This window comes from Scyliorhinus torazame, chromosome 17 (genome assembly GCF_047496885.1).
Source record: "Scyliorhinus torazame isolate Kashiwa2021f chromosome 17, sScyTor2.1, whole genome shotgun sequence".
Classification (NCBI taxonomy): Eukaryota; Metazoa; Chordata; class Chondrichthyes; order Carcharhiniformes; family Scyliorhinidae; genus Scyliorhinus; species Scyliorhinus torazame.
The window spans coordinates 161,281,916-161,306,345 of NC_092723.1; the positions used below are offsets into that span (position 1 = coordinate 161,281,916).

Genomic DNA, 24,430 nt, shown 5'->3' on the forward strand with positions numbered 1-24,430 from the left:
TTAGATGGGCAAAGAAAACTCGGAGCAGTAGGTGGGAGAACGCGGTGATCCGCGTATATCAAGACTGGAGTACGGAGGTGGCGAGAAGGAGGGCGAGCTTTAATCGGGCCAAGGCGGTGCTTCACAAAAAGAAGATAAAATTTGGAATGCTGCAACCGGCAAGACTGTGGGTCACATATCAAGGGAGGCACCACTACTTTGAGACGGCGGATGAGGCATGGACTTTTATTGTGGAAGAAAAACTGGAATAAGCGGGTTACTAAAAAAGAACGTTTGAAACAAAGTGGTGGGGCGAGTATGGGGGGCGAAGAGGGGGGAAAAAGGGGGGGAAAGATGAGTTTTATGTTATTAATCCTGCGATGTGGTAACTTTTCTCTCTTCCACAGGTGGTGGTGGAGGGAGGAAGGGAGGTGGAGGAGATGGGGCGTTGGCCATGGGGGGCGGGGCCAAAAGGGAAGCGCGGGCTTTGCTCCCGCGCTATGATAATCATGGCGGGAATAGGGAAGCAGGAAGGAGGGGGCGTCGCACGGTGCGAGCCGAGGTCACGGGGTGAAGCCGAGGTCGGCCAGAGTTTGCTGACTTCTGGGAGCAACATGGGGGGTGTAACTACGCTAGTGGGGGATCTAGCGGGGGGGGGGGGGGGGGGGAGGGGGGAGTTACTGGGTTGCTGCTGCTGGAGAGAGGGGGGAGCCAGAATGGGGTGGGGTAGGCGGGGGGGCGCCGCCTGGGGGGGACACAGCTGCGTGGGAACCGGGTGAGGAGCTGGAAAAAGGGGATGGCTAATCGACAAGGGGGGGGGTAAAAAGCCCCCCAACCCGGTTGATCACGTGGAATGTGAGAGGGCTGAACGGGCCGATAAAGAGGGCACGAGTACTCGCACACCTTAAGAAACTTAAGGCAGACGTGGTTATGTTACAAGAGACGCACTTGAAACTTATAGACCAGGTTAGACTACGCAAAGGATGGGTGGGGCAGGTGTTTCATTCGGGGCTAGATGCGAAAAACAGGGGGGTGGCTATACTAGTGGGGAAGCGGGTTATGTTTGAGGCAAAGACCATAGTGGTGGATAGCGGGGGCAGATACGTGATGGTGAGTGGCAAATTACAGGGGGAGGCGGTGGTCTTGGTAAATGTATATGCCCCGAACTGGGATGATGCCAATTTTATGAGGCGCATGCTAGGACGCATCCCGGACCTAGAGGTGGGAAAGTTGGTAATGGGGGGAGATTTTAATACGGTGCTGGAGCCAGGGCTGGACAGGTCGAGATCCAGGACTGGAAGGAGGCCGGCTGCAGCCAAGGTGCTTAAAGATTTTATGGAGCAGATGGGAGGAGTAGACCCGTGGAGATTTAGCAGACCTAGGAGTAAGGAGTTTTCGTTTTTCTCCTATGTCCACAAAGTTTATTCGCGAATAGACTTTTTTGTTTTGGGAAGGGCGTTGATCCCGAAGGTGAGGGGGACAGAGTATACGGCTATAGCCATTTCGGATCACGCTCCACATTGGGTAGACTTGGAGATAGGGGAGGAAACAGAAGGGCGTCCACCCTGGAGAATGGACATGGGACTAATGGCAGATGAAGGGGTGTGTCTAAGGGTGAGGGGGTGCATTGAAAAGTACTTGGAACTCAATGATAACGGGGAGGTCCAGGTGGGAGTGGTCTGGGAGGCGCTGAAGGCAGTGGTTAGAGGTGAGCTGATATCAATAAAGGGCACATAAAAGAAAGCAGGAGAGTAGGGAACGGGAGCGGTTGCTGCAAGAACTTCTGAGGGTGGACAGGCAATATGCGGAGGCACCGGAGGAGGGACTGTACAGGGAAAGGCAAAGGCTACACGTAGAATTTGACTTGCTGACAACGGGTACTGCAGAAGCACAGTGGAGGAAGGCACAGGGTGTACAGTATGAGTATGGGGAGAAGGCGAGCAGGTTGCTGGCCCATCAATTGAGGAAAAGGGGAGCAGCGAGGGAAATAGGGGGAGTGAGGGATGAGGAAGGAGAGATAGAGCGGAGAGAGTGAATGGAGTGTTCAAGGCATTCTATAAAAGATTATACGAAGCTCGGCCCCCGGATGGGAAGGAGAGAATGATGTGCTTCCTGGACCGGCTGGAATTTCCTAAGGTGGAGGAGCAGGAGAGGGTGGGACTGGGAGCACAGATCGAGATAGAGGAAGTAGTGAAAGGAATTAGGAGTATGCAGGCGGGGAAGGCACCAGGACCGGATGGATTTCCAGTCGAATTTTATAGGAAATATGTGGACTTGCTTGCCCCGATACTGATGAGAACCTTTAATGAGGCGAAGGAAAGGGGACAGCTGCCCCCGACTATGTCGGAGGCAACGATATCGCTTCTCCTAAAGAAGGAAAAAGACCCGCTGCAATGCGGGTCCTATAGACCTATTTCCCTCCTAAATGTAGACGCTAAGATTCTGGCCAAGGTAATGGCAATGAGGATAGAGGATTGTGTCCCGGGGGTAGTCCATGAGGACCAAACTGGGTTTGTGAAGGGGAGACAGCTGAATACGAATATACGGAGGCTGCTAGGGGTAATGATGATGCCCCCACCAGAGGGGGAAGCGGAGATAGTGGTGGCGATGGATGCCGAGAAAGCATTTGATAGAGTGGAGTGGGATTATTTGTGGGAGGTGTTGAGGAGATTTGGCTTTGGAGATGAGTATATTAGATGGGTACAGCTGCTGTATAGGGCCCCAATGGCGAGCGTGGTCACGAATGGACGGGGGTCTGCGTATTTTCGGCTCCATAGAGGGACGAGGCAGGGATGTCCTCTGTCCCCATTACTGTTTGCACTGGCGATTGAGCCCCTGGCAATAGCATTGAGGGGTTCCAGGAAGTGGAGGGGAGTACTCAGGGGAGGAGAGGAACACCGGGTATCTCTTTACGCGGACGATTTATTGGTGTATGTGGCGGACCCGGTGGAGGGGATGCCAGAGATAATGCGGATACTTGGGGAGTTTGGAGAATTTTCAGGATATAAGCTGAACATGGGGAAAAGTGAGCTGTTTGTGGTGCATCCAGGGAGCAGAGCAGAGAAATAGAGGACTTACCGCTGAGGAAGGTAACAAGGGACTTTCGCTACTTGGGGATCCAGATAGCCAAGAATTGGGGTACATTGCATAGGTTAAACTTAACGCAGTTGGTGGAACAGATGGAGGAGGACTTCAAGAGATGGGACATGGTATCCCTGTCACTGGCAGGGAGGGTACAAGCGGTTAAAATGGTGGTCCTCCCGAGATTCCTCTTTGTGTTTCAGTGCCTCCCGGTGGTGATCACGAAGGCTTTTTTCAAATGGATTGAGAAGAGTATCATGAGTTTTGTGTGGGCCGGGAAGACCCCGAGAGTGAGGAAGGGATTTTTGCAGCGTAGTAGGGATAGATGGGGGGCTGGCGCTGCCGAGCCTGAGTGAGTACTACTGGGCCGCCAACATCTCAATGGTATGTAAGTGGATGGGAGAAGAGGAGGGAGCGGCGTGGAAGAGATTGGAGAGGGCGTCCTGTAGGGGGACTAGCCTACAAGCCATGGTGACGGCGCCGTTGCCGTTCTCACCGAAAAAATACACCACAAGCCCGGTGGTGGTGGCTACTCTGAAAATTTGGGGGCAATGGAGACGGCATAGGGGAAAGACGGGAGCCTCGGTGTGGTCCCCGATAAGAAATAATCATAGGTTTGCTCCGGGGAGAATGGATGGGGGATTTGGAACATGGCAAAGAGCAGGAGTAACACAATTGAGAGATCTGTTTGTAGATGGGACGTTTGCAAGTCTGGGAGCGCTGACCGAAAAATATGGGTTGCCCCAAGGGAATGCATTCCGGTATATGCAACTGAGGGCTTTTGCGAGGCAACAGGTGAGGGAATTCCCGCAGCTCCCGACGCAGGAGGTGCAGGACAGAATGATCTCAAAGACATGGGTGGGGAACGGTAAGGTATCAGACATATATAGGGAAATGAGGAACGAGGGGGAGATTATGGTAGATGAGCTGAAAGGGAAATGGGAAGAGGAGCTGGGGGAGGAGATTGAGGAGGGGCTGTGGGCTGATGCCCTAAGTAGGGTAAACTCATCGTCCTCGTGTGCCAGGCTAAGCCTGATACAATTTAAGGTGTTACACAGGGCGCATATGACTGGAGCACGGCTCAGTAAATTTTTTGGAGTAGAGGATAGGTGTGCGAGATGCTCGAGAAGCCCAGCGAATCACACCCACATGTTCTGGTCATGTCCGGCACTACAGTGGTTTTGGGTGGGGGTGACAAAGGTGCTTTCGAAGGTGGTGGGGGTCCAGGTCGAACCAAGCTGGGGGGTTGGCTATATTCGGGGTTGCAGAAGAGCCGGGAGTGCAGGAGGCGAAAGAGGCTGATGTTTTGGCCTTTGCGTCCCTAGTAGCCCGGCGCAGGATACTGTTGATGTGGAAGGAAGCCAAGCCCCCGGGTGTGGAGACCTGGATAAATGACATGGCAGGGTTTATAAAGCTGGAACGGATTAAGTTCGTCCTAAGGGGATCGGCTCAAGGGTTCACCAGGCGGTGGCAACCGTTCGTCGAATACCTCACAGAAAGATAGAGGGAATGGAAAAGAAGAAGACAGCAGCAGCAACCCGGGGGGGGGGACCAGAGGGATTCTCAGGGATGTTAATATATAAGTATATAAGTATAATATGTATAGGTTGTTGTTATAGATAATTGTATATTGGACGGTTAAAACATATTTTTGGAGAATATTTATCTGGGACAAGGCAGTTGCCATTTAGTTTTGTTTTTGTTTATATATTATTTATTTCTTGTTTATAAAACTGGCCATTGTTATTTATATTGTGATATTACTGTGTAAAGGATACACAATGTACTGTGATGGTTGGCCAAAAATTTTCAATAAAATATATATTTTTTAAAAAATGGTCAGCAGCTGCCAAGGGAAGCCTTACCTGCCGTAATGGTTGAGGCTCACCGTTATTCCACCTCGTCCTGGGGAATCGCGACCAATTAGCTAAGGGCAGAGGGAGAAAACAAGCTCAATACCATCGGAGCCATTAACACCAAACATTGCATTTAACTTAATTTATTCGCAAATTGGATTCGTAAATTATATAAATCGCAACTAAGAACTTATTGAGTGTAGGGGTTCAGATTAATAAATTGCCCTATCAGCCCTGGGTTCAGAGATCAATCTCAGCCTTAATGATCGAGCACAGAAGGAGGCCATTTGGCCCATTGTGTCAGGGCTGGCTGGTTGAAACTGTCCCACTCTCCCTGGCTCTTTTCTCATAACCCTGTAAATATTTTCCCTTCCAAATGTTTATCGAATTTCCTGGTGAAAGAAACTATTGTATCTGCTTCCACCAACCTTTCAGGCAGCGCACTCCAGACCACAACAACTCACCGTGTAAAAGAAATTCCCATCGTGTCTCTGGTTCTTTTACTAATTACCATCAATCTGGACAGAGTTCCTGATTCCCAGCATCCTTTGTATGAAGAAGTGCTTCCTGAGGTCACCTCTGAATGGCCTGCTCTAATTTCAACCTTGTACTTGAATGTTGTATTTCTTGAGACAGATTAAAGACACTTTGAGAATACCTCAGGCTCAAGCAGCTAGGAGGGGTCCTAGCTGGGGGGTGGTGTGTGGGTGGGAGGGAACCGGGTTGCTGCTGCTATGGTCAAGGGAGAGCTGGAGCGAGTAGAGGGGGTTGGGACGGGGGTCTGCCGCCCTGGGGAACGGGCCTGGAGTGGGGTGCGGGCGCGTGGCTGGCCAAGGAGGGGATATGGCTAGTCGGCGGGGGAGGGGGGCCTGATAATGGGGGGGGGGGGGGGGAGACTTTAACATGGTGTTGGATCCGGCACTGGATCGCTCCAGGTCTAGGACGGGTAGGAAGCCGGCGGCGGCTAAGGTGCTGAGGGGGTTTATGGACCAGATGGGAGGGGTGGACACTTGGAGATTTGCAAGGCCGGGGGTTAGGGAATTTTCATTCTTTTCGCATGTTCATAAGGCTTATTCCCGGATCGACTTTTTTATTATGAGTAGGGCGCTGATAGCGAGCGTAGAGGATACCGAGTACTCAGCAATAGCCATTTCGGATCACGCCCGCATTGGGTAGACCTAGAGCTGGGGGAGGAGAGGGACCAGCGCCCGTTGTGGCGCTTGGAGGTGGGGCTGTTGGCAGATGAGGAGGTGAGTGAGCGGGTTCCGAGGAAACATAGAGAGATACCTGGAGGCCAATGATAACGAGGAGGTCCGAGTGGGGATGGTATGGGAGGCGCTGAAGGCGGTGGTTAGGGGAGAGCTGATCTCCATTAGGGGCCATAAGGAGAGGAGAGAGCAGAGGGAGAGGCTGGTGGGTGAGATGGTGTGGGTAGACAGGAGGTATGCGGAGGTGCCTGAGGAGGGACTGTTGAGGGAGAGGCGTAGCCTCCAGGCCAAATTCGATCTGTTGACCACCAGGAAGGCGGAGGTGCAGTGGAGGAAGGCCCAGGGGGCGATTTATGAGTATGGGGGAAAGGCAAGCCGGATACTGGCGCATCAGCTTCGGACGCGGGTCGCAGCTAGGGAGATCAGGGAGTTAAGGATAGGGGAGGGAGTGTGATGCGGAGTGGGGTTCGCATCAATGGGGTCTTCAGGGCCTTTTATGAGGAATTGTATCGGTCCGAGCCCCCACTGGAGGAGGGAGGGATGGGCCGCTTTCTGGACCAATTGAGGTTTCCGAAGGTGGAGGAGGGACTGGTGGCGGGATTGGGGTCCCCGATTGGGCTGGAGGAGCTGGCCAAAGGGATAGGGAGCATGCAGGCAGGGAAGGCGCTGTGGGAGGTGCTGAAGTTCGGGTTTGGGGAGGGGTTTGTCAGGTGGGTTAGGCTGTTGTACGAGGTCCCGATGGCGAGTGTGGCCACGAACAAGAGGAGGTCTGAGTACTTTTGGTTGCATCGAGGGACGAGACAGGGGTGCCCCCTGTCCCCCCTGCTTTTCGCACTGGCGATTGAACCTCTGGCTATGGCACTGAGGGAGTCATGGAACTGAAGGGGGTTGGTGTGGGGTGGGGAGGAACATAGGATGTCGCTCTATGCGGCCGACTTGCTGCTATATGTGGCGGACTCGTGGGGGGGAATGTCGGAGGTAATGAGGATCCTCAGGGAGTTCGGGGATTTCTCAGGGTACAAGCTCAACATGGGAAAGAGCGAGTTGTTCGTGGTTCACCCAGGGGACCAGGAGAGGGGGATTGGCGAGCTCCCACTAAAAAGGGCGGAGAGGAGCTTCAGGTATTTAGGGGTCCAGGTGGCCAGGGGCAAATGGACGAGGAGTTCAAGAGGTGGGACGCGCTGCCGCTGTCCCTGGCGGGTAGGGTGCAGTCGGTTAAGATGACTGTGCTCCCAAGGGGTGAGTTGGAGTGCGGAAGATCTCGGAAACTTACCAGGTGATGCAGGAGGAGGAGGAGGCCTCGGTGGTGGAGTTGAAAGGTAAGTGGGAGGAGGAATTGGGAGAGGATATCGAAGAGGGGACGTGGGTCATTCTGTTGTTGATATTTTGTGAAAACGCCAATAAAAATTATTTTAAAAAAAAAAGAGAATACCTCAGGCTCCAGTTGCCTTGGGAAGAGCGATGTTGTGAGATACTTGTACAGGATTCGCATGTCGTCCTGCTCCAACCCACTCCTGAAAGAAGGAAGAACTGATTTACATTTATATAGTGCTTTTTCTCCAATGAGCTTTACAGGCAATGAATGACTGTGGTGTAGTCACTGTTGGAATAGGGCAAATGCAGCACCTAATTTGTGTGCAGCAAGCTCTCCCAAACATCACTCTATTAATGACCAGATAATCTGTTTCAGTGACGCGGAGGAGGGATCAACATTGGGCAGGACGCCAAAGCTATCTTCCCTGTTCTCCTTCAAAAGTGTCTTGGGGTTTTTATGTGTCCATCTGAGAGGGCAGACAGTCTCAGTTTTAATGCCTCAGTCAAAAGACGTCACCTCCGACAGTGCAGTACTTCCTCAGTATTGCATTGGGAGTGTCACAACAGCAGTGAGCACTGCTCCCTTTCACGGTGTTCTTCAGCTGCCCAGGTCCCCCAAACTAGGTTTCATGGCAGATAAAAGGGCTGCACGGTAGCAGAGTGGTTAGCACTGTTGCTTCACAGCGCCAGGGTCCCGGGTTCGATTCCCGGCTTGGGTCACTGTCTGTGCAGGGTCTGCACATTCTCCCCGTGTCTGCGTGGGTTTCCTCCGGGTGCTCCGGTTTCCTCCCACAAGTCCCGAAAGGCATGCTTGTTAGGTGAATTGGACATTCTAAATTCTCCCTCAGTGTAACCGAACAGGCGCCGGAATGTGGCAACTAGGGGCTTTACACAGTAACTTCATTGCAGTGTTAATGTAAACCCACTTGTGACAATAAAGATTTTTTTTTTTTTTTTTTAAAAGAAAAGCACCACATTCCATTTAACCAACAACCTGGTTCCCCCTGGGTTTTAGTGTTCACCTCTAGCCTAGGGCCAGTGGATCCAGAGGCCGCCTGAGGCCAAGACCTCACGCTATAATGTGTGTGTCACTATAATGTGTGTGTCACTATAATGTGTGTGCCCATTTCCCTGTTTTGGCGTCACTATTTAACAATATCAACTCTGTGTATTGCTGAAAAAGACACATGTTGTCAAACTTTGTTCTGCATTCATCATGACAATACACCAGAATGCCAAATTGTAATATTTATTTATTATATATTTATAATTTAAACAAAGCCTGGCAGATAACTAGTCAGTTATCTGGTGGATTTTTCATGACAATGCCTTTACCAATCGGAGTCCACTTGTCAACCAATCAGCACTCTCTTCTCCTGCTGTATAATTTGTTGTTCCCTTTACAATTTGGTATTCTTTCGCATTGTCTTGATGTGCGCCTGACGGAAAGCTTCAACCACATGTGCCTTTTTCAGCAATACTCAAGCTTTGTACTATCAGCCGACTATTAATATCAACCATGTTGGACACGGGCACTGGGCAATCTGTCAGCCTGCACATATCCTGTCACAATTTAAAAGAAACTTACCCAAAAATGCATAAAATCAGATTGAAACGTGTACAATTCTTGGAGGAATTGATGGGGTGACATGTTGAGAGGTTCTTTCCCATGGCTGGACAGCCCAGAACTAGGACTAGAATAAGGGGTCGGCCATTTTGGACTGGAATGAAGCGAAATTTCTTCGCTCAGAAGGTTGAGAACCTTTAGAATTCTCAACGCTACAGAGCTGTGGTCAATCAGGTGCAGAAAAGATTTTGATAGATCTTTGTCGGAAGGGGAGTAAAAGATATGAGGATAGTGCAGGAAGACGGAGTTGAGGTAGAAGCTCAGCTGTGATCTTATTGAATGGTGGAGCAGGCTCATGGGGTTGTGGCCTACTGCAGCTTGCATTTCCTTTGTTCTAAGGAGAGCATTCTGAACATTAAAAAAGCCTCTCAACCACACTCTTGTTCAGCAGGGTGCATCGCCCTTGGCATGGAGGCTGAAGGTCGTGGGTTCAAATCCTACTTCAGAGACTTGAGTGCAACGTTTAAGCCGAGTCTCTCTGTGGAATAATAATTGCTGCAATGCTGCTGGTGTATTTGGATACGGTGTTAAACCTGGGCCTGTTCCGGCTTCTCAGTAGCACAAGCTGGTTTGTCTGCTAGCTTCTGCATTACCCAATTTCACTCCTGCCCTCAGTCGAAGCGAACTCTATCATCAAGTAACAATGGACTTACCAGATGAGTTGATCATTGTACAGAAATGCTGTGTACTTAACGAGATCTAGGCTTTCCTCCATTCTGTTGACAAATGACTGAATCTTCAGGTAGGTCATCTTATCGAGGGGGAAGAAGCTGATCCCGCCAAACACATCCAGCAGGTCACACGACTGCAAGTGCAATGTTTGCAGGTACTGTGGGAGGAATAACAGCAAAAGATTCTGTATCTCCACTTTCAATTGCCATTTTGCAAAATATACCTTTCTCCCTGACTCAAAGGCCATTCAGTCTTTTGAACCTGTTACTGAGAAGTAGGTTATTCACTGCTTTTGAAGCACTGTCACTGTTGGGAGTGCAGGGAATTCAGCAGCCAATTTGTGCATAGCAAGCTCCGACAATCAATAACATGATTGTGGCCAGATCATCGGGGTTTTATTTAAGTGATGTCGGTTGGGTTACAAATATCGGCTGGGACATTGGGGAGAATTCCCCTGCTCTTCTTGAAAAATAGCACTGTGGGATCTTCTGCGTTCACTGGAGACGGGGCAGACAACAAATCTAATCATTTCACCCAAAAGGCAGCAGCTCTGACAGTGCAGCACCCCTTCTGTACTGCGCTGGAATATAACCACTTTCACCCAAGAGATACCTTACCCGTGTTGATTAATGCAGTCAGTAATTGTTGAGGTCTTACATTCCCAGTAGTCACTGACTTCATTAGCAAAACCTTAGCAGGTTCTCAATGAAAAATAAATGGGAATCGTCTCATATGTAACTATGCTCGATTTTCTGAATGAGTGAAATTTCAAAACCATTGCTAGAAAGTTGTCAAGTTGAAAAGAGACAAAATAAACCCATTGTTGACGATATTTGATGTTGATGCGTTATTGAGATTAAAAAAGGTGAGGAAATAATTTTAAATTATCCTGCTGTCACTTCAAATGAATTATTTAACTGCAACATTATACAGGCTTCATTGCAAAGCTTGTTGTCAAAGGCAGCTGTCACAAAGCCCATTTGTCCCAACGCATGGCATAAATCAGGCCGTTGTCTAGCAGTCATGATCAGTTTGGAACGTACAGGAACTAGGCAAATAATGCAACAACAAAGTATGTTTGGACAGATCAGTATAAAACAGCCTGATGCAATTTAATGCCAAACTGGTCATTAAGCGTTATGGCAATGGGGTTAGATTGAGTGACATTTAGCCAGCAGTGAGCTCCATGTTTATACTAATCCTTTATGTATTATTCAGGTTGTGAGGACCACAAGGCAATAAGGATATTGGAGACCCGGGGGTGGGGAATTATAGGAAAAGTAAGCACATGCACTGAAATTTAGATCTACTTCAGTACGAAAACCACATGGGGCTGCTAAAATAAATATGTTTAACAGTCGAGCAGCAGATTACAAATTCTTCCAACTTTTGACAAAGTGCTGAGGAGATGGGGGTGGGAGAGAGGGCTAATCGGCTTGAGGGACACAAGTGCTGTCGCAGACATAGTGGGCAGAATTTCCTGCAGGCGTCAGACACTGATGTTGGGACCATTTAGGCGTCTCGAGCCTGTACATCTGGGAGCCAGACTGGAGGTAGCCTAGGCCATCTCCATACTTCACTGCCCTATTGAGGCTGACGGGTAGGTCCTCAATGCTGCTGGCTCAATCAGAGCCTATTCTACTGTCTCTGCAGCCCCACCGGGAGATGAGGGGGCTGCTCAGGCAGGTGTCTTAACATGCAGGCCCCCTCAGGGATGCAAACATAAGTTCAATATTTCAGAGGAGGCAGAAGGTCACAGGTACCTTGGAATGGATAGGAATGCCTTCGCTTGGATCGCTGTGGACGGCCTGTCCTGTCGATGGCTCCTTATTTGGGAGTGGAGCTTCTGACTCGGATGCACCCCACCCTAGTCTTTCCGCAGGGTTACTGATCGCCTCATGGAGCAGGCAGCCTCCCCAAATGGCGGGGATTGTCCGTGGTGGCATAAATGTTGGCAGAGCCGCCAGATTGCCCCCAATCGAGGCCTTGGAACAATTAAAATTGCTTGTCTGGGGCAGCACGGTGGAGCAGTTTACCACTGCTGCGATCCCGGCTCTGGGTCACCGTCCGTGTGGAGTTTGCACATTCTCCCCGTGTTTAGCGTGGGTTTCGCCCCCACAACCCAAAACATGTGCAGACTAGGTGGATTGGCCACGTTAAATTGCCCCTTAATTGAAAAAAATGAATTGGGTACTCTAAATTTGTTTTTAAAAAAATAAAATAAATTGCTTGTCCACTTTTGTGCATCGGTCAGCTGATCCACTTCCCAGGCTGCCCCTGCAGAATTTCCCTGGTGGCAGGAATGCTTTGGGAAGTTGTGCCGATGCTGTTCCAACCTACCTTCCTGGCCATCCCCACTTGCACACACCTGCCACCCGGGGCCAGGAAAATCCTGTTCAGACCGTGGCTTTAGATTTAACACAATCCGGGTGTTTCCCTGGACTGGCTCTGACTGCCCGAGAGGGTCAGGATCAAACTTCCTGGAGTATTCCTTCAGTGAGGGGTCCTGGGTCTGTTTTCACAAGGATGAAGTGGTTATTGTCCAGTCAAGCGGGAATATAAGGATTATCTTCCCTTCCATACAGAAGATAAGGGCCGCCTTAAGGATTTAAAGGATTTAAGATGATTAAAGGATCTGATAGGATATGCAGAGGGAAACTATGTCTTCTGGTCGAGTGAAAATGTCAACGCTGAGATTGATAGATTTTTATTGGGTGAAGGGTATTAAGGAACCAAGGCAGGTTAAACTACAGATTAACCATGACCTAATTAATTGGTGGATCCAGCTCAAGAGGGGAATGGCCTCCTATGTTCACATAAACGCATCTTCTAGGAAGGGTTGGGGTGGTGGACAGGGGGCTGGAGCAGAGATCGTCAGGATAGTGATTAGGCAAAGGCAGATTCTCACTATTCCCAAGCACTGATCAGAATTGTGATTATCTTAACCTCAATTACATTAAACCATAACCTTTTGCACTTCAGGAAATACAAGCCTAGTCTCATTACGTAACCTGTCCTCATTACTTAACCCTTTCACCTCCAGTATCATTCTGATGAATTTGCACGGCATCCTCTTTAAGGTCAATATAGCGCACTCGGGGGAAGTGGGAGATGAGAAGGGGACCAGGAATGGCTGTGCAGCAACCACAGTCAAAGAGCCCGCTGACCCTGGCCCACCATAGGGCAGGTTGGCAGGAGGTGGCAGATGGAAGACACAGCCAGAAAAAGAGTCGGTACCTTCAGGGCAGGAGGAGAGCAATGGGCAACAAGACCGACAAAACAAATCATGGATTCTTACAGCACAGACGGCGGCCATTCAGCCCATCCTACCTGTGCTGGTCCTTTGGAACAGTTATCCAATTAGCCCCATTCCTCTTCTCTTTTCCCCTAGTCTTACACGTTTCTCCTTTTCAAGTGTTTATCCCATTCCCTTTTGCAAGTTACTATTGAATATGATTCCACCGCCCTTATAGGCAGCGCATTCCAGATCACAATTCGGGCTCCGTAAGAAAAAATGTTCTTCTCATCTCCCCTGTTTTCTTTCTCCAATTATCCCAAATCTGTGACCTCTGGTTCCCGGCCTTCCTGCCGGAAGAAATAGATTATCCCTACCTACTTATTCCAAACCACCTCATAATTTTGATTACCTCTACTTAATCCCCTCCTTAACCTACTCTGCAGCAGGGAGCACAAAGCCAGTCTCTCTGCATAACTCCATTCCACGTTCCCCAATACCATTTCAGTAAATCTCTTCTTCCCCCTTCCCCTAGGCCTTGGCCTCCTTCCTAAAAGGTGCGGTGCTCAGCTCTGAACGCAGCGCACCGATTGGAGCCTCACCAGTGATTAGTAAATTTAAGGACCCCTACCCTGTAGAAAAACTTCTGGATTCTCTGCTGCAGGTGGTCAATGCCTCCAGCCTCCATGGATTTTGTGAAGGTGCCATTGAAGAGCTGAACATGCGGGAAAACCAGAAGCGAGCGTTAAGCTGGGAAAATTGGGTCAGTAAAGAAAACGACAAGGAGAAAATACGTAGGAAATAGCCGATCCACATCACCTTGTACATACAGTAGCACTGCTGGATCACTGCTCCGTACACTGTGTCCTGAAATACAGCAGAAGCAAAGATTTACTTCACAGAGGAAAGTCAAAGGAATTAAATAGGATTTCCAGCATCGTAACAGGCTATTCGGCCCAACTAGTTGATGCCGGTGTTTATATTTCACAAGCGCCTCCTCCCACCCCTCTTCAGCTCACCCTATCAACGTCTCTCCTGCTATTCCTTTGTCCTCATGTGTTTAAGCAGCTTCACCTTAGATGCATCTACAGTATTCACTTCAACTGTGCCCTGTGGTTGCCAGTTCCACATTCTCACCACTTGCTGGGTGAAGACGTTTACCCTGAACTTCCCACTGGATGTATTAGCGATTATCTTATATTTCTGTTCCCCTAGTTTTGGTCTTCCCACCAGTGGAAATATCTTCCTTCCTCCCACCTTTTCAAATCCTTTAATAATTAAAAAGGCCTGTATCATGTTACCTCAGAGCTTGTTTCTAGAAAGAATTGCCTTCCCATGTTTGCAATGTCTCAGTGCCATAGGAACTTTATTTTTTATTTACAGTAGCTTTCCCTATAGGTCTGGTTGAAATTTATGAGAGAGAAGTGATCGACAGTGAACATCCATAGACCCTTGCAGCACAGAGGTTGGCCATTTGGCCCTGGTGGTTGCAAGTAAAACGTAAAGTCATCCCCAGATAACCATAGGCTGCTTTCCCCTTTGAGGGGGGAGAGCTGACGGGTGGTGATTTAACCTGAGGGGCCTTCATTTTAAAAAAATAAATTTAGTGTACCCAATTCATTTTTTCCAATTAAGGGGCAATTTAGCGTGGCCAATCCACCTACCCTGCACATCTTTGTGTTGTGGGGGCGAAACCCACGCAAACACGGGGAGAATGTGCAAACTCCACACGGGCAGTGACCCAGAGCCGGGATCGAACCTGGGACCTCGGCGCCGTGAGGCAGCAATGCTAACCACTGCGCCACCATGCTGCCCCTGAGGGGCCTTCATGAATAACCTCGGCCCATACGGGAATTGAACCTGCGCTGTTGGCGTTGCTCTGCATCACGAACCAGCTGTCCAGCCAATTGAGCTAATCCAGCCCGGGTACAGTGTGGTTGTGCCATCTTAGAAAAAGACATTCAATTAATCTTGTCACCATAGCCTATAAATCCCTTTTCTCTCTTGAAGGTTGCTAACTATAATGGCAGTAATCCTAGGATGAGGTTATTTTTCAGCTGATCTCTGCTATCCATCACTAATATTCCTATCCATTTGTTTCATTATGACTGATGTGATACCCAGTGAGGATTTCCCAGTGACGTCGAACCCGAGGGCCGGAGCAGGTCACGAGCAGACACTGACTAACCCAGTAACTCATCCTCCTGGTATTCCGGGGACACGCGTTCCATCCTTGTTCATCTTTTCAATCACAGGATTGGACACCACCTGGGCACAGCAACAGAAAGAGAAGCAGGAAGCAGGTATGAACAGACAGAGACAGCCGCAGATTCTAACAGGGGAGGGGGGGGGTGGGAAGAGATGAGGGGAATAAAGAGGAGGTGGGTGGGTGAGGGGGGGGGGGGGGGGGAAGAGAGAGAGAGAGAGATAGTCAGGGCAAACAATTAAGTTTGTACATTCTTCCTGTGTCTGTGTGGGTTTCCTCCTGGTGCTCTGGTTTCCTCCACAGTCCAAAGATATCCAGGTTAGGTGGATTGGCCATGCTAAATTGCCCCTTAAATGTCCAAAAGGATTAGTGGGGGTTACTGGGTTGTGAGGAGAGGGTGGGGGCATGGGCCCAGATAGGGTGCTAAAGGGGTGGCACAGTGCCAGGGATCCGGGTTCAATTCGGCCTTGGGTGGACTGTGTGAAGTTTGCACTTTCTTCCCGTGTCTGTGCGGGTTTCCTCCGGGTGCTCCGGTTTTCTCCCACAATCTAAAGTAGATTAGGTGGATTGGTCATGCTAAATTACCCTTAGTGTCCTAAATTGTGCAGGTTAGGTGGGATTATGGGGTTACGAGATAGAGTTAGGGCCTGGGTATGGTGCTCTTTAAAAGGGTCAGTACAGACTCAATAGCCAGGTGGCCTCCTTCTGCACTTTAGGAATTCTACGGTTCTATGATACCAACATTGCTAAAATATGAGCTCCGTGCACCAATACCCTCCAACCACCAGGGGGAAGCCAGTATTGAAAAGAGCCTGTCTTCCTCAGGGCAAGTGGAAGAACTAAAGAAAGAACTTGCACACAGCAAGCTCCCACAAACCCCAGAGGTAAATGACCTGTTTTACTAACGTTGGTTATGGGATAGATCAGGACACCAGGTAGAACTCCCGCTCTTCTACCCAAAGGCACAGGAGGGGCCTCGGTTCAATGTCTCAACCAAAAGACGGCGCCTCCGACAGCGCAGCACTCCCTCAGTACTGGTACTGTCAGACTGGATTATGGATTCAAATCACTGGAGTGGATTGAGGCGGAGGTGAGAATGCTGCCTATTCATCACGGGTGGGATCTGGGGAGAGATTCAGCTGCTGGCTGCATCCATCCAGCTTTGGGACAGGTACATTTGACAAATGCAGTACCCACAGCTCCGCCTTGGTATCGTTCAGCTTAACGAGCAAAACAACAGTTCGAGATGACACGCACAAAAACACTGCACAATCTACAAGACATCTGCCTTTAGTAAATGTGTACCATGACCATCCAGAAATTCTCCTCTGCCTCATGAAAGAACTGTCTGTTCTTCTGTGTATGCAAGGACTTTGCAGGCTTGGTGGGACAGAAGGTCCTGTAAATGGCAGAGAAGAAACACTTGGGTTAGTTCAGAGTCTGTTTCTGCAAACCTAACACAACGAGGATCTCTCAGATTGCAGGCAACATGATTTACTCTCATTCGAGAACAGTTTACAGCATCGCAAAACATCAGGATAAACGGGAAGATCCAGTCATGGAACAAAAGAATGAACAAATTTGTTATTTCTATAGCGCCTTTAACAATATTGGGACAATCCAAAGTGTTTTACAACCAATGAACCACCTTTGAAGTATAGTTACTGATGTTATGTAGGAAAGCAGGCAGATTTATGCACAGCAAACTGCCACAACAACAATGACATAACCATCAGATAATCTGTCTTTCGGTGATTCCAGCCGGGAGATAAAAATTGGCCCGGACCCAGCGAGAACTCTCTCTCTCTCTCCGCCCCCCCCCCCCCCCCCCCCCCCCCCCCCCCCCCGAGCGAGAACTCCCCTGCCCCCAACGGGAACTTTCCCCTGGCCCCAGCGAGAACTCCCCTCCCCCTGCCCCCAGCGAGAACTCCCCTCAGCGAGAACTCCCCCCCCGCCCCCAGCGAGAACTCCCCCCTTCCCCAAGTGAGAACTCCCCCCTTCCCCCAGCGAGAACTCCCCCCCTTCCCCCAGCGAGAACTCCCCCCCTTCCCCCAGCGAGAACTCCCCCCTTCCCCCAGCGAGAACTCCCCCCAGCAAGAACTCCCGCCCCGCCCCAATGACAACTCCCCGCCCAGCCCCCAGCGAGAACTCCCCCCTTCCCCAGCGAGAACTCCCCCTTCCCCCAGCGAGAACTCCCCCCTTCTCCCAGCGAGAACTCCCCCCTTTCCCCAGCGAGAACTCCCCCCTTTCCCCAGCGAGAACTCCCCCCTTTCCCCAGCGAGAACTCCCCCCTTCTCCCAGCGAGAACTCCCCCCTTCTCCCAGCGAGAACTCCCCCCTTTCCCCAGCGAGAACTCCCCCCTTTCCCCACTCCCAGTGAAAACTCCCCCCCCCCCTGTCCCCAGTGAGAACACCTCCCCTGCTTTTCTGAGGTTGCTCCATGGAATCTTTTACATCCACCCAAGCAGGCAGATGGGGTCTTATAATAATCTTTATTAGTGTCACAAGTAGGCTTACATTAACACTGCAATGAAGTTACTGCAATGAAAATTCCCTAGTTACCACAGTCCGGCGCCTGTTCGGGTACACTGAGGGACAATTCAGAATATCCAATTCACCTAACCTGCACGTCTTTCAGGACTTGTGGGATGAAACCGGAGCACCCGGAGGAAACCCACGCAGACACGGGGAGAAGGTGCAGACTCCGCACAGACAGTGACCCAAGCCGGGAATCATTCCCTGGCACTGTGAAGCAACAGTGCTAACCACTGTGCTACTGTGCTGCCCCTTAGTTTAACGTTCTGTCCACCTCCAACAATGCAGCCCTCCCTCACCACCGCACTGGGAATGTCAGCCTCGGTTATGCAACCCAATGTCTAGAGTGGGGATTTGAACCTACAGCCTTCTGACTCCAGGGGTGCTTCCACTTAGCCACAGGATGCAGCACGCGGTCACACAAAGACAGCATAGAGCGAGAGGCTGTTCAACCTATTGCCTAGCTCATGTCCGCAGAGAACACTCTAATTACCAATACTCCCTCATCCCCGGATCCAGTCAGAATAACTTCACACAGCTAACCAACCGTTCCTCGCATCTCTATAATTTACCCCTGACCTGCTGCCCTCCAGAGAAGATCCTCCCTCCCTGATAAGTAATCGCGAGATCCCCACGTTATCCGAATGTTTCAATTCTACATTTATAATTTCCGGCCTCATTGCCAACTAGATACTAATGCAGCAGCTCATGTTGCCACGACACCACTTTCACTGGGGATTCAGTTCCACAGTCACTACTCAGCAAGGATGAGAGTTTATCTAACTCCTCGAGCCACTCGTTAATTTGAAACTGGTTTTCTCTCTGCTCTGTCCCTGGGAAACTGCTGCATTATTCACCTCTCACAACACTGAAAAAAACCTGGACGATAACATGTCTCCTGTTTGGCGTTACAGTAACGGACCAGACCTCCAATTTATATTAGGAAACAAGACGAGAAAGCCCAACAATGTTTCAATTGGTAAACTGTGAGGATAGGATACTTCTCCCCCAGGAGCTATTCCACTGGCAAAGAGTAATTGTTGGCATTATTATTAAGACAGGACTAACCCCGTTAACATCGAAGGAAAAAACAGCTTTTCAATTAACAGTTAAACTGTTCTTTAAAAAAAGAAATAAAGGTCTTTGAGCTTACTTTCCCATCTGTTTTAAAATTTCAATGAAGCAAAATCTAAACACACAGGTCAAATGCCACTTATTAATACAGTTAACGCTCAGTGGCTTACAAATGTATTCACAAAGTCCTTGGAAAGAAGCTTTCAGAAGTCTGTCCAAGGAACACAGGAACTTAAATATAAAACAAGACACGGGGCAGGGCTGAAAACCAAACTATAAACAGACCCAGTCTCTCCCATGAGTGATATCACAGCCTACCTAGCTGTTAACCCCTTTAATCACAGCTTTAGCAGACATATAATCGGGATACCTTAACCCAAGTTATTTTAATAACAATACTGCAACAGAGATTGCCCTTTCAGAAGGTCGGTGCAGGCTTGATGGGCTGAATGGCCTCCTTCTGCACTATGGGGATTCTATGACAAAGAATACAATATATGTAAACATTTCCCACATTCATCACACTGGAAAAGTCAAAGAGGCAGGGACTCACACATACGCCAGGTGGAAAGGCTGCATTGTGATAGCGGTATTGCTTAGTTAAAACAATTCTGCTCTAAGGTCCTTACCTTGTAAACTGTACGATTGCCTCACATAATCCAACATTCCTAATCTTTTCATTTTTATCAACCTCACTGGGATGGTAGAATAGGATCTTCTTTTCTTCCTAGAAGGTAAACCGCAGGTTAGTCAGTGAATCACAATGACCCACCTCACCTTTAAGCAATAACAACCTTACATTTATGTAGCACTTCTACCCTAGTAAAACATCCCAAGGCGCCTGACAGGAGCCGGCAAATAAAACTTGATACTGAGCCACAGCAGATGATATGAGTACCGGTGACAAAAGAAGTAGTTCAAGGAAGTGGGTTATAAGAAACATCTTAATGGAGGAGAGTGAGGTGGTAAGGTTTAGGGAGGGAATCCCAGAGCTTAGGGCCTTGGCAGCTGAAGACATGGCGCCAGTGGTGGAGTGATTAAAATTGGGACTTTTGTTTGCGCGGGTTTCGCCCCCACAACCCAAAGATGTGCAGGGTAGGTGGATTGGCCACGCTAAATTGCCCCTTAATTGGAAAAAAATGGATTGGGTACTCTAAAATAAAATAAAAACATCGGAACTTTTCAAAATGCTAGAATTAGAGGAGGGCAGAGATTTCGGAGCGTTATCAGGGCTGGAGGGGAGAACGATGTAGTGACGTGTGAGGTGACGGAGGGTTTTGAAAACAAGGATGAGAATTTTCAAATCATGCTGTTGCTTAACCGGGAGGCAAAGCAGATCAGCGAGCATAGGAGCGATGGCTGGATGGGACTGGGTGCGAGTTAGGACACAGGCAGCCTTGACATTTTCACAGATTAGTGCAACACAATTAGTGCTGTTATTTTGTAAATCGGGCAACAAAGTTGAGGATCCTGACAGCGCACCGACTGTTACATCAGCCTCAAAACAGGTACTGACAGACCATAGCACGAGGTCAGCAAGAACAATCAATTGTACTCATTTTGCGGTTCACCTACCTCACCTTCTCTTGGTCCAAACTTCGGATTGTAAATGAAAAAGCTCAACAACGACGGGAGGGATTGCTTTTCATTTGCTGCTGTCATCCTGGGGCTGAACAGAAACAAAGAGGACAGCAGGAGGTAAGACCCCATCCATCCAAAACCCTACTAGCATTTCCATTCTGCCTGTATCAGGATCCGATTAGCATTTAAGGTGATGTAAATCCACAGATGCGTACGGAAATTCCAGAGTTATTGTGAAATGTTCATCATAAAGAAACAACCTGCCGATTAAACCTTCCAATGACATTTAGAAGTGTTGTTAGGATTTTCCAATGATATTCTTAATCTGACACACTCTTCTCACCATCAATAACTGAGCAGCAACCAACAGTTTGTAAGGGTGCTTATCTAGGGTGTTGCTCAGTGACAACATGGAGAATATATCATTTTAAAAGTCGTCACAATAAAATTATATGCATAGAATTGCAAAGCGCAGAAGTTACACCAAGTCTTGTAGAACACAGTTAGGGCACAGCTGGAATTATTGTGCATAGTTCTGGGCTCAATTTTGTGAGTGCGGTAGAGAGACACTGTATAATAGAATTACCGGAATGATACTAAAAGTGGGAGATCATTCGCTGTTCCGTTTCGCTTTAGAAAAGAGGAAACTGAGGAGTAATCTGCAAGGGTTTGATAAGGGTTTGTAGAGATGTTTCCACTTGTGGGGTAGATCAGAACTAAGGACCATAAGTATAAGATAGGCACTAATAAATCATATGAGGAATTAAGGGGACACCTCTTTATCCAGAGAGTGGTGAGAATGTGGAACTCACTACCACATGGAATAGTTGGGGTGAAGATAGATGCATTTAAGGGGAAACTGGATGAACACACAAGGGAGAAAGGAACAGAACGATATAATGACAGTGTGAAATGAAGAGGTGGGAGGAGGCTTGTGTAAGGCATGACCACCCATGAGTAAATATCTTCTTCATGTCCCCCCTATCAAAGTCCATCATCATTTTCTCGCCTCCTATCAGCCTTATTTTCTCTTACAGCCTGTCCAATTTTTTTCCTGATAGTTATCATCTCTACGTATTAGTATCATCATTGTAAATCATTCCTCACATTTCCTATTGCTTCTCCAACCCTTTTAGAATGTGGAAACCAGACTGCACACAAGCATCGTCAGACCAAGGCTCAATACAACTTTAACTCGATTTCTCTGTCCCTCTATTTAGATACTCATTATCCAGGAAGTACAAATTTAATCACCTGTTCTTGTGCCATATTGTAGGAATAAACATAAGGCACTTGAAGACTTGCTGCTTTGTATGTTATTAATTGTGTGCAATTATCATCAACTCCACTGACAACCACTTCAGACAACGTCTGTCCTACATATTGGTTTACAAACGCTAGTTCTACATGTATCTAGTTTCCATTCATCAGCCTGGTTTTCCAATCGACACTATTTATTAAGAAAAGATCCAGATGTAAAAGAGCATTCATAAATTCCAGCTCTCTGATTTGATCACTTTTCACCCCAGTGTTGGCTTAAACTCAAGCCAATCTCAGGGCTTAACCTCATCATTTAAAATATTTGTACTTTGAACAAAATTTTCCTACCCCGTTCACCGCAACTAATGTAAGCCAATGTAACAGTTACTTCCTTTTAATGTATTCATTACTTTTTAACCATGGAAATTTGTCTTTGTGCCTTTGGTATTAATGGACACAGAACCAGTTGCTTGACGGCTGGGTGTGTGGAATTTGTCTCATGGTGGTAACACAGAACATCGAAAAGACTGAAGACACACGAAGGGCTGCATTGTGGATGCAAGGCAGGATGGGTAATTAAGTCAAGACACAGCCTTGCCAGAATTAGCACAGTCTGCAAAATGAACTGTGCCTCAAACTGTGAGAAAAATAAACACCTTTTGTGCTTGCTTTGAGGTAATAAAGATGTCTGTCGCTACCAGCCTGGGGATTGATAACAGTATAAGAGATAACAAAAATGGAGTCAGGCTTTGTTATCTCTTATACTGTTATCAATTCCTTCAAGCTCTGCTTTGTGAGGCCCAGGACATAAGAGTAAGGGAAAAGACATCGATGTAATTGAAAACCAGTTAAATGGGCTAAAACAGGTAACCTTGCACGGCACAGGGCCATAGCAAAGAAAAAGGTATGAAGGACTCCAGAGAAACATGTTGGCTGCAGTGGATTGGTTTGATTTGGTCAGTCACTCAGAAGTCACGCACGGAGAATCCGTCATTGGACTGGCCACTGAGATGGACTCCGGCTCACAGGAAAACTAAGTAATAGGTATTATCGCAAGTATGCATTATTGCTTAGTGGTTTTGATAAAGGTGCATCATCTTTGTGGAACCTCATTCAAGTCATTATGTGTCATTGATATCCAAGGTAGAGACAAGACCCAGTGGTTAGCGCTGTTGCTTCACAGCGCCAGGGGCCCGGGTTCGATTCCCGCTTGGGTCACTGTCTGTGCGGAGTCTGCACATTCTCCCCGTGTCTGCGTGGGCTTCCTCCACAAGTCCCGAAAGACATGCTTGTTAGGTGAATAGGACATTCTGAATTCTCCCTGTGTTCCTGAACAGGCACCGGAATGTGACTAGGGGATTTTCACAGTAACTTCATTGCAGTGTTAATGTACGCCTACTTGTGACACTAATAAAGATTACAAAAGACCCTTTAGGTCAGGGATTGAGCTAGAATTTAAAGTTCACATCCTCCTATCCTAGCCTCACCTTCTCCCCATCTCTGTAATCACTTCCAGCCGGACAGCCCTCTGCGAGATCGGCACTCCTCCAATTCTGGCCTCTTGTGCATCCCTGATTTTAACCACTTCAGCTGCCACGGTCCTAGGTTCCGGAATTCCCACCCTAAACCTCTCTTGCCTCCTTTATGATGTATCTAAATTACACTGCTAACATTCCAGAGAAGGGCCTCACGATGTTGAAAGAGGATATATAAATGCAAGTTGTATTTATGGATTGATGCAGTGGGTCTTACTCTTCCTCCCTACATGTTAATTGCATGCTCGTTGATGCAAACAGGGGAATAATTGGTTTCTACAATTACCTTGCCATCAACATTAGCAATGGTTTGGTTCAAGGAGTTTCTCTGTCCAGGTGCTGCAGTACATTACGCAAAGTCTCAGATGACCATCTGCTGAAGGAGACAGAGAAAAATGTCAGAACAATAGTCCCTCCCTAAACCTTCTCCTCCTTCTTTAAGACACTACTTAAAACCAACCTTGTTGACCAAGTTTTTGGTCACTTGTTCTCATATCCCTTTTTCTGACTCAGTGTCTAAATTTGTTTTACAATGCTCCTGTGAAGCACCTTGGGATTTTGCTACATCAAAGGTGCCATAGAATGCAAGTTGTTGCTACAACTTCACTATTTCTCCACAAACACTTTACAACCAATGGAGTGGAGTTAAAATGCAGCCAATTTGTACACAGCAAGCCCTCATTGACAGCCGATAACAAAATGAGCTATAGTTTTGTTTTTGGTGATATTGATTGAGGGGAGAATGTTGGCCAGGACAACTGCCCCATTCTTACCATAAGATCATAAGACTAAGGAGCAAAAGTAGGCTATTTGACCCATTGAGTCTGCCTCACCATTCAATGAGATCATGTCTGATTCGATATGATAATCCTCAACTCCACTTTCCCACTTTATCCCTACAATCCTTGATGTTTTACTGATTAAAAATCTATCTATCTCAGCCTTGAACATACTTTTTTTTAAATTTAAAAGTTTAGAGTACCCAATTAATCTTTTTTCCGATGAAGGGACAATTTAGAATGGCCAATCCACCTACCCTGCACATCTTTGGGTTGTGGGGCGAAACCCACGCAAACACGGGGAGAATGTGCAAACTCCACACAGACAGTGACCCAGAGCCGAGATCGAACCTGGGACCTCAGCGCCGTGAGGCAGCAATGCTAACCACTGCGCCAAAGTGCTGCCTGCTGCCTTGAACATACTTAACAACCTAGCCTCTAAGCTCCCTGTGGTAAAGAATTCCACAGATTCGCTACCCTCTGAGAGGA

The 24,430-nt window shown here is 48.1% G+C and overlaps 1 protein-coding gene across 1 annotated transcript in view; it reads right to left on the reverse strand.

Moving 5' to 3' along the window:
- Window positions 1–24,430, reverse strand: part of LOC140394338 (vacuolar fusion protein CCZ1 homolog) — a 65,843-nt gene that overhangs the window by 35,877 nt on the left and 5,536 nt on the right. Inside the window, 11 exon segments of the mRNA XM_072481534.1 lie at window positions 4,926–4,987; window positions 7,557–7,638; window positions 9,719–9,894; window positions 13,604–13,687; window positions 13,792–13,838; window positions 15,161–15,188; window positions 15,190–15,240; window positions 16,484–16,577; window positions 19,416–19,513; window positions 20,362–20,455; window positions 23,449–23,535. Of these exon segments, the coding sequence (XP_072337635.1) occupies window positions 4,926–4,987; window positions 7,557–7,638; window positions 9,719–9,894; window positions 13,604–13,687; window positions 13,792–13,838; window positions 15,161–15,188; window positions 15,190–15,240; window positions 16,484–16,577; window positions 19,416–19,513; window positions 20,362–20,455; window positions 23,449–23,462 (830 nt within the window). The 5' untranslated portion in view covers window positions 23,463–23,535.